This window comes from Humulus lupulus, chromosome 6 (assembly GCF_963169125.1).
Source record: "Humulus lupulus chromosome 6, drHumLupu1.1, whole genome shotgun sequence".
Lineage (NCBI taxonomy): Eukaryota > Viridiplantae > Streptophyta > Magnoliopsida > Rosales > Cannabaceae > Humulus > Humulus lupulus.
The window spans coordinates 143377990-143394649 of NC_084798.1; the positions used below are offsets into that span (position 1 = coordinate 143377990).

A 16660-nucleotide genomic window follows, 5' to 3' on the forward strand; every position below is an offset into this window, starting at 1 on the left:
ACCTCTCGACTTGCACGAGTACCAACATATACAATAATATTCATCTCAGGTAGCCACTTCCTAAATTCTTTTGCCCAGTTTGACAATGTGGATAATGGTACAACAACAAGAAATGGCCCATGGATATGTTGAGCATTCTGTAAAGAGAACAAGCAAAACCTTGATCTCAAGTCTAGCTCTAAAGAAAAACTCATGACCTCAAATTTCAAGAAATTTTCAAAATAACTACATTTAGACATGTAAAAACCCAAGCATTGATACTGACTGAACAGTTTTACCAAGACCCATCTCATCAGCTAAAATAACATTAGTATCATTTCGCCAACTGCAAAAAGAAAGAGATTTTAAACAGATAACTGCCAAAGTATAATACTTTTACGGTGACACTTAATCATGGAAAAACAGTTCCAAATAAAATGACATACCTATTAACAAGAAAATTCAGACCCTCAAGCTGATAATCATGCAGCTTTCCTCCCCTCAACCATTCAGGCTGCTCATCAAGCTTCCGTAAACTTGCTAAACATTAAAAATGCACCCATTATGTCTGTTGCATATGACAAACCAAATTCTAGACAAAGATACAATGTTTAAAAGCATAGTTGAAATAAAAATCATAGTAGAAATAAGTTGTGTTTAGCAAACCAATGTCTGGAGATAAGTGCACAGTTAAAATGTACTCCTCCCACATATAAAATAAAGATAGTATTTACATTACTAAAAAGTTTTCCTATATTTCTTTGTATAAAATACCAACGTGTTCTTTATATTTCATATTTTTTATCTGAATAAAACTGGTTCATTAAAAAAATAATGAAATGTTTGCCAATACAGAAGAAATGGCAGGATCACAAAGTTGATGCATATGAGCATCAAAATGGTTGTGTTTACCTATTTTTGTTCATATTTAGTAGAAAAGAATGACATTGGAACTTTCATAGGCCACTCAAATTTGAGCACACCATCGTTCAAGTTTTTAAAACTCCAAAGAAATACCAACCTTTGCTCTTTTTGCGCTGGGGATCTACCAATTTCCCCTGTACAAAAATTTCAGCCTTACGGGCATGCTCATAGATGACACACTACAAGCATTAGTAAAATATAGAAGCACTTTCTACTTGAGTGAGAATTTGTGTCTGCATACAATCAAAACCCAGTGAGTATAATTGGTAATTTTATACGTGTTTAGTGTAAAGCAGACCCAAAGTTGGGTTCCCCTTAAAAAAAAGAAAAAGAAAAAGAAAGACCCAAAGTTGGGTTTAGTCTAGATCAGCATTCCTATAAATTAAGATTAAAGGTACATATTATTTTGTATTAACTTTTCATGACCTTTACCACTTCCTCAGCCTATCAACTCTATTTGGTAAGATTGCTGGTTTTAGGAGGCCCTCTGTGGGAACAATTGTTCTACTAGAGCCATGGAATATGTTTGGTAGAGTTATAAAACAGTTACTTTGAAAAAGCAGGAGCTCTTGCAAAGAATATTGCTCTGGAAGTTTCATAGAAGTCATTATTATTATTACCTAGAGAACCCCCTCCCCAAGAGAAAATTGTACAAAATAACGTATTAGGTATCACAACAGCAAAGTACATGATGATTGGTAATACTTATTAGAAAAATTGGGGATAGAAATATCTAAGGAAACATGCATTAAATTTATCATTTTTTATGTCTAAATGTCTTGCACTCCTATCATTTCATTAACAGAAAAAATGCTCTTTAATAGCTGTTGTAGAACATAAAAGTAAAACAATATACTAAATATGCGCTTCTTAGCTAGTTAAGGAACACTCCGGAAGTGTCCCTTTAAAAAGCAAATGCAGAGGTTTCCTACTGTAAGCATTACCAAATGCAGAGGCTATAAACTTATGTTTTTTTTTTTGCCTTTCACAATTTCAGTTGCAATTGGTCTTGTTGAAATATTCACAACAGGCTAAGCTCTCGCAATTTCATCCATAAGCTTAATAACCTAAAAAACTAAAGCATCAAAGCTAATAAAAATTGTTTGTTGCTGAAGCACTAGTATCAAGCTACATGAAAACAGAATGTTAAAAAATACAGTAAAGGTTCCTAATTTGTGTACCTGAGAATGAGTGAAACAACTGGTGGGTTTGAGGTATTTCTCAAAATAGAAGAGGCTCCTCCATTGATAGAGCAAAGGAGAACTTGGTACAAAGAGAGGAAGAGGCTCTAACGGTGACCTTCATTGCCAGAAGAAGTGCAGATTAGAAAAAATGTATAAAATCACAGCTATAACCTACTTCTTGAATCAGAGAAAGCCTTGAATGGAATATAATTTAAGCATATTACACAAATGTTTGATAAAACAGAGCAACAATCTACACAAAACCCAATAACAAAAACAAAATAAAAAAGAACTAATCGAAGAGGGCTGACCTGCAAGAGCAAGCTACGGGAAAGACCGAGAGACCGAGAGAGATGGGTCTACAGGAAAGACCGAGAGAGATAGACCAGGAAGGGACCAGGAAGGGAAAGACTAAAGAAAGATTGAAGATTGAAGGGACCAGGAACGGACCGAGAGACTAGGAAGGGAAAGACTGAAGAAAGATTGAAGAAATGGGTATAGGGGAAATGGGTACACAGAAAGGTTGAAAAAACTTAAGTCATTTGGCGGTACTTTATTTTAACTTGCCGCCTGAAATTTTTGACATATACAATAACTCTTTTTAAATACTATTATAATGATGTGTTATGGTAATGGGTGTTTGGTGTAGTGATTTGAGGTCCTGTGAGCGAGGTTTTAGATCATGAACCTTTTATTACCTATTTTATTAATGGAATTTCATATTTTGTTATGGCTAGGTGACTGCTAAGGGACTTAAGGACTGATCGTTCTCAAGGGTCGTTCTTTTATTATTTCACGCTCGAACCCGAGGTAAGAAAATTGCACCCAGTATATGACATGCATGGTGATTGGTGAAGCATGTTGAGTGCTCTATATATGGACATTGATTGCATTGTAAATGCATAGCTACTTTGCTTACTTGTGAATGGCACTGAGTTATTAGTTAGGGAAAGACATTGGTGTTTAGTATTGATCGTGAAGTTGTGACTTATCAGTCAAGATCAGCGGTGGTACTGAGCACTGGTCATATGGTATTGGCTTAAGAGTCAAGAACGGCATTAATATATTTAACACAGGCCGAAATGATTAGAACTAATCAACATGAGCATGAAATGCTTGACTAACCTAAAGGTCGAAGAAAACTAAAGAGCTTGTCTAGTCTAAATGCTAGTTACTTAGAGTTAGGACCAAAGGGCTCAGGTGACTGAAACATCACGTGGCTTAGGGTGCAGAGCCCTAGAGTGTGACTCATTAGTCACCTATACAGAGTGTGACTCATTAGTCACCTATATAGAGTGTGACTTATTAGTCACCTACATATAGTGTGACTTTTTAGTCACCTACATAGAGTGTGACTCATTATTCACCTATCCAGGGAGTGACTCATTAGTCACCTATCTGATTAGGGTTGAAGGCCCCATAATGATTACCAAAATCATTTATTGATATTACATACATGTAGTAATAAGTTTTCTTGTTGAGCCTTGGCTCACAGGTGCTATGTGGTGCAGGTAAAGGGGAAGAAAACCTCACCCAGCCTTTAGTGAAGAGCTTAGGTGGCGATGTGTACATATGCGGCCGCTTGATCACCACGACCAAGGTGTTTCTCAGGAGAACTAGGGGTTAACCCTATTTTTGCTGCTTAGGTCGGCGGGTTGTAATTTTTATACTATAATAAACATTTTGGATTGTAAATAACTTTGTAAACACTTTTATGGGCCCATGTATAGTTTAATGTTTTAAATAAAATATATCCATTCATTTTAACCGAGATTTTTTCACCCTGACCTGTTAATAACACCTAGATGCACGTTTATATCCTAATGACTCATTTAGCGAGTTAAGCACTATTTAAAGTCCACAGTAACGGTCTTGGAGTAACCAGGGCATTTCAACTGCCCTCTGAACATCCCGTCGTGCAGTGCTCTCCCTCCATATCTTGTTCTCTGCCTTTGATAGCAAAAATATAATGCGCAAGTATACACAATCGATTCAAGTAATATATATAATAAAAAAGAACGTTCCCACAGAGACTATAAATGAAGTACCAATAATCAATTCTAACCTTCTATTTTGTTGTCGAAAATAGAGTGATTTTTAACCTAAAACTGAAAATTAAAATAAACTATGCAATTATAAAAATTGATTCAATAGTTAAAAACCTATGGTATTAACGTCATCAACTTTTCAACCTGTTAATCTTACTAATCAGTGCATATAATTCTTCAATTTCTATTTTAATAGCAAGTTAACTAAAACAATTCTAATTCTTTTTTAAGATAAAAAGATCTCAACCTATATGCAAACTTTCTACATATTTGTGATAAGTTTTAACATATCGCTGGCATGAAGCATGGAAACCCTAAACGCTACACAAACCCTATAGGTATTATCGTCCTATTTGCAATTTTTGTCTATATGATCATAGAATATCTAACTCTCCCTTCTCGGATCTCAAATCAAAATCATAAATCATGTAAATAGTGATCAATTATCCACATGTATTAAGCACAAATCATATAGATAAAGGATAGAAGAATAACAAATTATATAATCTTCATAGAAAAGTAACATATATCCAAGTGACTACATTAAACCATAGAACAGATGTTTAGTTCATATAAGACATGACTAAAATAATAAAACAATTGTTCAGAAACATAAAATTAAACTACTAAAAACTAAGAAAAAACTGAAAAAAACAAAAAAAGATCAATAATGTTAAACAACTGCTAATCTCATCATCCAAGAACTCTCTTTTTAAATGACCTAAAAAAATCCTACTTAACACATTTTTTTTAAATTTTAGTGAGGCAAGTCGCGACCCGTGTCCTTTTTCTATGAACTCCTATCTCCTCTGGAAGCTTAGGCGCCGCGACTTGACAGATCAAGTCATGACCCGCTTTTCCTTAATCCCCTTCACTGAATTGTCTCTGTCTTCATGCACGCCGTGACATGTAAGGGTAAGTCCCGACTCCTTGTTACAAATTTATTGATTTCACTCTTTTCTTCACCTTCGTTTCGCACTACAGTCATCCAAATATTCCCGACTCTCCCGAATTCACACAAAATCATGAAAGACTCATGAAATACTAATTTTCATCATCAAATCTGCTCCTTTCCTCTCCATTCGCAAATTCATAGAAAAAATCTTAAAACAAAACATACACAAGCATAATACCATACAAAACTCACGATTTGACTCGAAACTAAGACTAAAGCAAACTCTAAAGCTACCCTAAACTATACTTATCAGCCTCCTCAGCTGTGAGGGCCTTCTCAACCACCTGGGCATAAGTAGTCTCCACAGGTACTGTTGTAATCCGCACATCCCGAGCTATCATAACATTCAGCCCCGAACAAATCTGTCTTGCCTGGCTGCATCTGTAGGCACTAGATCAGGTGCAAACTTTGCCAGCCTATCGAATTTTAGGGCATACTCAGTAACTATCATACTTCCCTGCACCAAACCGGTAAACTCGTTCACCTTCGCCGCCCTAAGGACATTATTGTAATACTTTTGGTTGAAACATCTCGAGTCTGGGATGCCACCTCCCACCATATACGGACATCATCTCTGAACATAAAAGTGGCACAAGCCACTCTGTCATTACCTACCACCAACATAAAATATAGGATGGAGGCAGTCAGGCTCATCCACTGTTCAGCCTTAAGTTGATCTGGTTCTCCCTTAAAGATCAAAGGATGTTGTTTCCTGAATCTCTCGTACAACAGCTCCTACCTATTCTCAATCTCAGGCTGATGTACGACTGGTGCCATGACAAGCGGCAAGTCTAGTGTGGCATTCCCTGGCAGAACCTACTGTCTTAATAAACGAATCTCTTCCTCTTACCTCTGAAGTCTAGCTTGCATATCAGCAAGCATCTGCTACAAGTTTTCAGGGACTGGCGGAGGGTTCTGACCCTTGTTATCATCTCTTGCCTCGGTCTCAGCGCGTGGCTAGTCGAACTGATTGCTTTGGAGGCATAACTCTCCAAGTATATATGCAATCAACGACTCAGCTGATTAGGCAATGATAACAGAGGTTGAAGTCACCCCACGATCCAAAGCCAACAATAAAGCAAAAATACGCAATCACAATGCTAATAATCATTCCAATAATACTAACACACAATAGCAATGTTAATACACATGCCTTATCATATACACATAGCAGTCAAGGACCAGGACTTGTCAGCATTTCTCATGCTTCCTATAAAACAGGAAAATAAGGCATTTATATTTCATTTAAATAGTTAAACATATAATCGCATATATAGTTACCAAACCCTGAGTCGAGCTTGTCTTTAGCGGCGAGTGTACATGCCCTGCTAGTCTTTAGAAACCCTGAAACCTAGACCACTCTGACACCAAGTTATAACGCCCTGGATAGCCAAGACCATTACACTATGTATTTCAAATAGTGCTGGACTTGCTAATCAAGTCATTTGAATATAAACATGTAACTAAGGACAATTAGTGAATTAAGGTTTAAAGATTTTGATAGTAGAAATAGTTGTTTTCGTTAAAAAGTGTAAGTTGCTACATGGGATCCAAAAAATAAGTGTTTACAAGGTATTTACAACTCTAAAAAATAATTGCAACATAAGCTGGCCTAAGCGGAAAAATCAAAGTTTTGGTTGTAGTCCCTATTGATCCCTCAATCGTGGCGGTCGAGCAGCTGCAAATGTACACACTGCCCCTAAATTTCTCCAACTCACGCCTGGTCCAACTTTCCCTTTCCCTTACCTTCACTACATAGCACCCGTGAGCCAAAGCTCAGCAAGAAAACTGAAATCAACAAATTCATTAAGTAAAAGAATATAAATCATAAGCTTAGCAATAATAATCCGCTCAATCAAACACATAATCAAATCTCAATAATCAATACAATTAGTTAAGTGCAATCGACACTTCTGTTTATTTAAGTGACGTTCAGGCTCGGTGCTCTTAGGATGAGTCCTCTGGTCTTATGGCTGACCCCGGATGGCTTAAGCCGTGTTGCATTCCACACGCTTAATGTTTGCCCCGGCTGCCTTAGGCTGGACTTTCATATTAAATATAATCAAACGTATAGATCTCATAACACACAATCAGATGCAACATATACAAGCATGCGTAACCGGATATTCTCATATACAGATATAGTCATATTCTCACATATATTCATAATCATATTCTTTAGAGGTCTGAGCCCTGATCACAACTAGGGTGCAGTTTTCTTACCTCAAGTCCCGAGCAAATGAGGTATGGTGATCCCAAGCATGATCCCTATTCCTGAGCCCTAGCAGTATAACCTAGTCACAATGCAATAATGGTAATCGTCAAGACCTAAACCAATTAAAATCTTTGAAATTACATACTACCCTCCAGGACCTTGAATTCTACTAAACCGGGTAGTAGAATCCTTCCCAAGCCCTTAGGTTTAAGTTCCCAAGCCTAAAACCTTATTTGATCAAAAATTCCCCTATTTGAGCTGCGGTGCCCTACCCGTAAAGTGTCGTGACCCTCTACAAGTCAGAGAGCCTCCCAAGTCATTTCCCTGGACACATGCCACGGCGCAACCCACCTAGAGTCGTGGTGCTAAGGCAGTTCAGAGAACCCCCTTAGGCCTCTGAGTTCATGCGAGCCACGACACGACCCCGCAAACTCATAAATCCCAATGTTTTTCCTGCGTTTTCCCTGAGCCATGATCACAAAATTCACCCTAAACATGCACTAAAGCCATAATTGAGTCTATAACTCTCAACAACACAACATGGACATCATTTATACCCCAAAAACAAACCAAAATCTTACCCCAATTCAACAACAAAAGCTAGATTAAAAACCTAGTCAAAACCTAAACTAATGAGATAATTCAATGCAAACATCAATTTATAACTGTTACCTCAATAGTGATTTCAACCCCTGAACTGAAGCCCAACCAATCCTAGCCTCTAGCCTTCAATTTCCTAAGCCAATTCCTCAATAACTTAAAATGCTTCCCAAGGTTCAAGAGAGAGAAAGAGAGAGAGAGAGAGAGATGGATGAGAGAGAGAGGGAGAATGTGAGCTGAGAGATAGACTGAGAGTGTTTGTTCTGGTTGTTTCCCAAGGCTGCCCAAGTCTATCCCTTAACACCAAAAAGACTAAAGTGCCCCCAAATAAAAACCTTACTCTTTAATGCCCCCATGGGAGATACCGTCATTTTCCATAATTCCCACTAATCCTCAAGTAGTCCTATAAATTCCCAATTAATCCTGACATACCCAAATAATCACCAAATAAGTACCTGTTACCCGATAAATCTCGAATAAGCACTAAGCTTCCCAAAATACCCCTAGGCTCACCCCGAGCCGAGTATTTAACCCCGTTCTGACTTTCCCGCCAACCTGGTCACTAGGATCGCCTTGAGCCGAATATCGCAAATATATCCACATAATAATGTGGTCTCTATCATATAACACATATAATTACATTTATACCCTCAGCAGGTCAAAATTACAAATATGCCCTTATTAACAAGAACGAGCCCACATGTATATTTAATACACATAAACATGCATATATATATTCATATCACCATATAAATCATGTATGCCACATAATCAAACATATATTCAATCAATCTCACATACAATTCCAATTATGTCTTTACATTTGTAGTCTAGGGTATTGACTTATTCGGGTCCTCACCCACGAGAAAGGGAGGAGTAAAGTACACGATTGTGGCAGTCGACTACTTCACGAAGTGGGTAAAGGCCGAACCTCTCGCTACGATCACCTCCAAGAAGGTGTTGGAGTTTGTCTTCAAAAACATTTTTTGTCGCTATGGGCTCCCGAGGAAAAAAATCTCCGAGCCCGACTAAAGTACTTCAATTCTAAAGTGAAGGACAGGAAATTTGAGGTCAGAGATTTGGTGTTGCAAAGAGTTTCCCTAGCAACCCGAGACCCAAGTGCTGGAGTGTTGGGTTGTAATTGAGAAGGCCCATACCAAGTCGAGAGCACTGTTTATCATGGAACATACAAGTTGGCCCAACTATATGGGGAATTCATACCCCATGCCTGGAATACTGAGCACCTTTGAAAGTATTACCAGTGATGCAAGCAGTCTATGTATTTTCTAAATCTTATGAATCATATGTAGCCTACGGGCACTTAATGAAAATCATGTATACAAAACACGATAGATGAAATTCAGAGAATTTGCTTGTATTTTTAAGTTTTATTTATTTACATTTTTCTATCCGAGGATGTACGCGCTCGCTGGACTGGACAAGTGAATGAAGAATAGTCTCCGATCACTTGGGGGCATAAGTGGGATAGTCACCCTACGAGATAACCGCTCATGGAACATGACCTAGGGAGCTTAGTTTAAGAAGCCTATTATTGGCGCCTTAGAGTAAACCTAGTGTCACAAGGCTTGAAAGAACAAATAAACCTAAATCACCTAAGCGTGGAGAACTCAAGTTATTTCCCGAGGAATAAGCGCTCGCGAAGCAACAATGAGTTCCCGAGTTCCAAAAAGGTAAAAGGTCTTTAAGACCCGAGTCTCCTATACTCAAGCACAAGTCTCAAGTTGCCTAACTTGGACACAAAAGACTTAAGTCTCCAAGACTTGGCAGACAAGCAATACTCGAGTCGCTTAGACTCGGGCTCAAGCCTTCAATTGCCTAACCTTAAGAAATTAAGATCTGAGTCCCCTAGACTCAGGCACAAGTCTCAAGTTGCCTAAACTTGGACACAAAAGTCCTAAGTCTCCTAGACTGGGCACACAAGCTAAAGAACTAAAACTTACTTCTCAAGGACCATGCGCCTGCGAAGCAACACTAAGTTCCTAAGAGCCAAAACTATTATGTGCTTTCAAGACCTGATTCACCCAAACTCGACACAAGTGTCAAGTTCACTAAACTTGAGCATGCAAGCCCCAAGTTTCCTAAATTTGGGCACATAGACTTTGAGTCACCTAAACTTGGACAAGCTCTCAGTTGCCTAGACTTGGGCACGAGCCTCGAGTTATCTAAACTTAGAGCATATAAGCTTCGAGTCAATTAGACTTGGGCCCACATGTGGATAAAAACAGGCTAAATTGAGTTTATTTTTTTGTGACATCGTATTACATATGGAAATTGACAAAACCCTGTACAATCTTAAGTCTAATTTGCATTGTTACTAAACACTGTATGAAAAATGTGTTAAGTAAAAGGCAAAGAGTGCAAGTAAATAGAACAAAAAATCCATTCGCCAGAGGAAATATTTACAGTATTGCTCGGGGGCTCGAGCATTAAATTGTTCTTACCCCAATAAGTGGCTCGAAGGCCTATTTACAAATACTAATAAAACAAGAGAAAAGCCGTATTTTTCTCCTAGAGGAACCTCGGTGCTAAGGTCAATGACGGGGTCAGCTTCAAGAGCTCGACCAACTTCCTTGGCAACAACATCAGCTCTTGTAGCTTCAGGGCCCAGAGGCACTCGTTGAAGAGAAACTGAGTAGTCTCGACCTCTCCAGTGAAGGTGAGGTCCATATTCCTGTTGTTGACCCAGGCCACATAGAAGGAGTCCTCGACCATGGTGTCAGCTTCCTTCTCAAGGTCCTCCACCTTCTTTCGAAAGGACTCTACCTTCAAAGAAGCCTCAAGTTTGGACTTTTTTTGGCACTCCTCTGCGGCCCGAAGCATTTCGGTCGCTCGAATAGCCTCGCTAAAAACCTCAGTTGCATCCTCCGCAACTCGAGAAGCTTCCCCTATGGCCTTCGCAATTTGTCACCTTACTCTGTCAGCTTCCTCCTTGGACTTACGGGCCTCCTCTTGGGCCTGCTGGGCCTTGAGTGTAGCCTTGCCCTCCTCCTGAACCTTTTTCAAAGCAACCTTGGACTCATCCCGAGCCTTTTTCACATCACCCTTGGCCTCCTCGATTGCCTCGGTCGCTGAATCCTCCAACGCCCGAGAACAGGCCTTCTCCTCCTCTAAGGTTGCCTACAGGTAGGCCAGCTCGTTCTGTGATGCCCCAACCTTAGCTTTTAAGGCGGTACACTTGTCCTAACTCAGCTTAAGCTCATAGGAATTCTCCATCATTATGTCCTCGAGGACCATGTTCCAGGATATTGTTCCATGTCTTAGTGCAAGATAGTTCTTTATATTTAAGTCCTCCAGGTCTGTGAGATCCATCCTCCGGACGTGGAACAAAGCTGCCAGGTGTCAAGCACAGTGACCCTGGACCACAAACATCTATCTGATACTTACTGTTACACTGATCATGGTGTCTATCCCGTACAAGTGACAAGTAGGATGTCTCATGACGCTGCCTGACATGGGAAAATGTGTTGCTACCATCGTGACAATGTCAAGAGCGTGTTGCCCAATAAAGTAGTGGGTTGGTACCTCGTATTGAGCCCATTGAGATACGCAGGGGCCCACCAACACATTAACTGAAGGAATTTACCATTTATTATACATTTAAGTCCCCATTAAGGAAGGATAATTGTAATTAGCCCTTATTAGGGAACTAATTTCCATTAGCCATCTATAAATAGGGCTAGGGCACACTTTGTAAAGAATCCCAAATTTTTTTCTTCTTGTATTCAGAGCATTGCCAAAACACTGCCTGAAAACCTCCATTGAAGCTTGACATTTGCAAGCTTTTATCATCCTATATTTAAGTGACTCGTGGACTAGGGTTAATTTATATCATGAACCACATAAAACTCTGTGTCTCTATTTTCATTTCTTTAAGCTTTGTTTTAATTAGTTGTTAGTGAAATAGCTAGTCAATAAAATGGTTTGCAATATGAATGACTCGTAATATAATTGAGCTTCAATCATATTACTGAATCATAGTTAGAATAAGTTGTTTACTCGACTTGCAAGAATCGGAATCAGAATCACCAGGATTCCCATTGATGTGTTTACTTTACTTTGGAATCGGAAGAAATTATTTGTAAGTTACAAAATTACATTTGATTAAATTTTATATGTATGTAGTTCTTTCATGAAATAATTTTTTTATATAAATATTATAATAAAATATGATTGTTGACTGCTTTTTTCGCTATCAATCTAAAGATGAGAGATTAACGAAATAACAACAAGAACACAATCGTTTTTACGTGGTTCAGGCTACAAAAGAGCCCTAGTCCACAAGTCTATGGTATGAAGGAGATTGGAAGCTTGCTAAGGCAATCTCCAATGGGATTTTCTCAGGCAGCGTTTATATTGCTCAGAGTACAAGGTTCTCTTTCTCTAAATCTGAAGTCTTTACAATGAGATCCTCAGCCTTATTTATAGAGGTCGTGGTCATTAATTGCTAATCATCTATAACTAATACACATTTGGCTAATTAATATACATTCTTCCTGTTATTGGGGTATTAATACCACATTAATGCACTGGCCTGTATTAACTAGAGACCACGACTCAGGCGATAGACGTGGGCCCACTCCAGAAAGTTACCTACTTTATGGGGAACATGCCCCTTGCACTGTCAAGGCATGCCGCACGTATTTTCTTGTCAGGCGGCATAGTGGGAGTGCGAATTTTCGAGTCGTACAATTAACAACATTGTGGACAGATCGCCAAAAAAGATTGTCAGGCGATCCTCTGACACTACAATCCTGCATTGGTTGACACCTGGCTAGCCTTCTAGGTCCCGAAGATAAGGTCCTTGGCCTGGAAGACAATTGTTTGTAAGGAATTCGAGGACTACTAACTAGTCCTTGGGGCATGGCCTCGAAGAGATGTCCGCGCCTTACCTTTATTTGAGGTACGTGGCCTCTAGCCGAGATATCCACCCTCCAAGGACTGATTGTTGGGGCATGGCCTCACTTGAAGAGGCACACGTCCTCGTCACGTGCCCTACTCGGATTGCCATGTGTCCTTTGGTGAAAACACGGCCAACAATAATTTTAACTTAGGATATTAATATTGCCAATCCTATCCCTCAATCCCAAATTAGTGTGGGACCCAAATTTTTCAATCTGATTCCTAAAAAAGAATAAGTAAATAAGGTAACATTCCCAATACCTATATATATATATTCCACAATCTCATAAGTAAACACATCATATTAATGTAATACATAGACTAAATAAATGGTTAAAGAGAATTGAATAGCACTAGGCGTGTCTTTTTCGTTTTATTTAATTGTTTGTAGCAAGTGGCATATATGATGCAATTGAGAATTAATAATGAAAATAAAGATTTTATTTTTGATAGTATGTAGCAAAAGATGATTCACAAGGAATGAAATATATTTCTTTTAGGCTATGATTAGAGTTTGGATTTTGGTAATGAAATAAAAATCTAAAAAAAGATAAAGAAAAGAAAAATGTGTGGATAAGAAAAAAAAACATTTTCTATGTTTGATAAGGAAAGAAAAATGCCAGAAAAAAATGAAAGAAATGAATTTTATATAAAAATAAAATAAAATAATTTATAGTTGGGTGCGTCTATTAGCATATAAATTACCCTTTTATAAATAATTTTTTCTTTAAAAAAATATCTTTCTACAATCAATTGTAAAATTTAATTTTTATTCCCTTAAACACAAGATAAGAACAAATAATTTTTTTAAAAGATTATGTCATAAGAAAATAATAAACTACAATATGTTTGTCATTCATGTTTGTAAAAAAATTACATATATAAAATATAATTTTTAAACATTTATCATTTATTTTATACTTATATAATTATATTGTTAAATAATTGATAGTTGTGTAAATTTACAAAAAAGATATATTTAGAAGCAATTAATTAATTAAGAGGGTATACATTGAAGAAATATTCTAAAGAAGACCATAATTATTGAAAGGGAGACATAATAAAGTGAGCTAAAATTCTTAGAGGGTGTTTGACATCTTAACTAAAAAACTGTTTTTTGTTTTTAAAAGCTAAAAACTGTTTTTTGAAAATAAGTTGGGGTGCTTGGCATTGTTTTCAGAAAACAATTTTTAAAAACAAAGTTAAAAAAAACAGAAAATTTTGAGAACAACAAAAAATTGTTTTCTATTGTTCTAAAATTTTCTTAATTTTCTCACTTCTTATTTTTCATCATTTTTTCTTTCAAATTATTTTATCTCATTATTTATTACAAACTTTTAAAATATTTTTCTCTTTATAAATATATTTGTTAATTTTTTATTTAAGATTTAAAAAAAATAAAACTAAAAAAATTGCTTTTAGAAAACATTAACCAAACACCTCTTGTTTTTTCAAAACTACAAAAACAGTTTTCTGTTCTCATTTTTTAGAACAAAATTTTGAAAACAAAAAACAGAAAACAATGACAAACAAGCTCTTAGTTTTTCTCAACTTTCCTCATAAGAAAATGAATTTTGATTATAGTTTTCCCTCACTTTTCCATTATTAGTTTTTTTCTCCCACATTGTCTAAAACTCCAAATACTAAAAAATAATTTCCCTCAACTTTTTTTTCCTTTTTCCTACTAAAATCTATACTCCAAATAGACAGCCTTAGGTGAAATGTAAAAAGAATATCAATCTTTCTTGGCAAATATATATACATATATTTCTTATTTTGACGTGTAGAAAAGGAGAAGCGAATATATATAGTTTATAAACATCCGTAAATAGGGGTAACTACTTTATCTATATTAAAATTTACCCTCTAATCTTGGAGGGAAAAACAAACATATACATGGCATGAAATTTATGGATTCTTCAATTTGCTCAAAATATCTTTCACTATTCCCACGAGCACAAATATTATTCTATCTACCCTATATATTTGCCCTCCTTTTTCTATTACTTTTCTTCCCGCGCCAAACTTTATGTACATATTTACTACTTTTTTTTATATATATTTAATACTTTACACATAAGTCTACTTTGCTTGGTGCTCAATTAGTGAACATATTCTCACATATACAATTATGGATCACAAGATCCCAAACTATTATTATAATTCACTGCGTGCTCCACGTGGACATTGATGTGCATGAAATGACAAAACGTTTTGGCCCTCACAGTTGAATGAGAAGTAGTAGTACACACTGAAAACTACAGAGTTGTACAGCTACGTTTTGATGTTCTCCCAATATCTGCATACGTACAAATTATCTTTCATCATTTCACTCTCTTCTTTGCCTACTTCTCTACCTTCCAACCTTTTAGTAGTTCATATAACAACAAAAACAATAATGAACAACGATTACCAGGAACATTCCAAAACAGTTTATTAAAACAAATTAACAGTGTTTAAAAACAAATAAATATGTATCCACACAGAGTGGTAAATTTGTAAAAAAATATTTAAATTAAAGTTGTTTATAAATAAGCCACAAAAATATCATACATAATATGATCAAATCCGATGCAACTTCCCGGAAGGAGAGAGAGAGAAGCCCCTTCGTGAAAATCATCAAGGGAAAAGAAAAGAAGAAAGCCCAAAGAAGCTCACAATAGTCGGACAATATCTAACAATTATTATATATTATTATAATATCTTCTTATCTTTTTTCTTGGTAAGATTCCTTGTTCAATTAATTCCCTTATATATATAAATAAGCTGTTCTCTCACTCTCTCCTTACTAAAAAAAACTCTTACTATTATTAATACCACTATTATAATTCCCTTTGTTCTTTCATCAATTATTAGTAGAGTAGTACTGTAGACTACTAGTACTATAACACTTCAATAATATGCAGGCAATGGATATTCCTACTACTAGTCACGATCAATATCATCACCAATTAGCAGCAGCCATCGTTGATTTCGAGGACTACTTTCCATCGATGATCGGACGGTTGGGAGCGGAGGGGTTCATCTGGGAGCTTTGCAACGGGTTTCGGCTGTTGATGGACGTGGAAAAAGGGGTTATCACGTTTGAGAGCTTGAAGAGGAACAGTTATCTTCTTGGGTTGCATGAGCTGAGAGACGACGACCTTGTGTGCATGTTAATGGAAGGTGATCTTGATGGAGATGGTGCTTTGAACCAGATGGAGTTTTGCGTTCTCATGTTTAGGTTAAGTCCAGGTTTAATGGATAACAACACCACTAGTAGTACTACTAGTACCAATCCTACTACTACGAATAATAATATTAATAATAATGGCACTGTCAAACAGTGCTGGGCTGACGATAATTTAGATATTAATCATGTCATTAATAATAATGTTAATGTAGTATAATAGTCACTTAAGTACTCATGATTATTCTCTTAGCATCATAGTCGTCGTTATCAATGTCCTCATTTCTTCTTACAAATAAGTAGTGTGTACACTCATGAGTGTACTAGTCCGTAACTGTACTACTATGTTAGCTATTGTAATTTTACGATGATCACTAATTAATCTTTTCTGTAATGTAATTTCATTCTCTAAGCAATAAATTTTTTTAAGTTAATTATCTCTAATTAATTTCGATGTTCAGATTTCAATGGTATATAATGCTAATATATAGAGAGATCATTTGCATAATTATTGATTGGAAACAACAGCGTCCTCTACATAATTAAAAACATTAGATGCAAGGTATTTACGTCATCAATTAATTAATTATCTACCTATTCTGAATTCATCTAACCAATTCTGATGGAATTATAAAATATATATACATAAATATTGATTTATACATA

At 36.6% G+C, this 16660-nt stretch overlaps 1 protein-coding gene and 1 long non-coding RNA gene across 2 annotated transcripts; one reads left to right on the forward strand and one right to left on the reverse strand.

Annotated features, from left to right (window-relative positions):
• Nucleotides 1-238: 238 nt before the first annotated feature.
• On the reverse strand, nt 239-1618 carry LOC133784223 (uncharacterized). Its single transcript, XR_009871211.1, has 3 exons — nt 1001-1618; nt 426-519; nt 239-325 (listed from the first exon to the last, which is right to left on the reverse strand). It is a non-coding gene; the product is annotated as an uncharacterized LOC133784223 (long non-coding RNA).
• A 13796-nt stretch (nt 1619-15414) lies between these two features.
• Nucleotides 15415-16428, forward strand: LOC133784224 (calcium-binding protein PBP1-like). The gene is made up of 2 exons (XM_062223665.1): nt 15415-15547; nt 15732-16428. Exon 2 carries the CDS (start codon nt 15735-15737, stop codon nt 16212-16214), a length of 480 nt encoding a protein of 159 aa, XP_062079649.1. The 5' UTR covers nt 15415-15547; nt 15732-15734; the 3' UTR covers nt 16215-16428.
• Nucleotides 16429-16660: the final 232 nt, after the last annotated feature.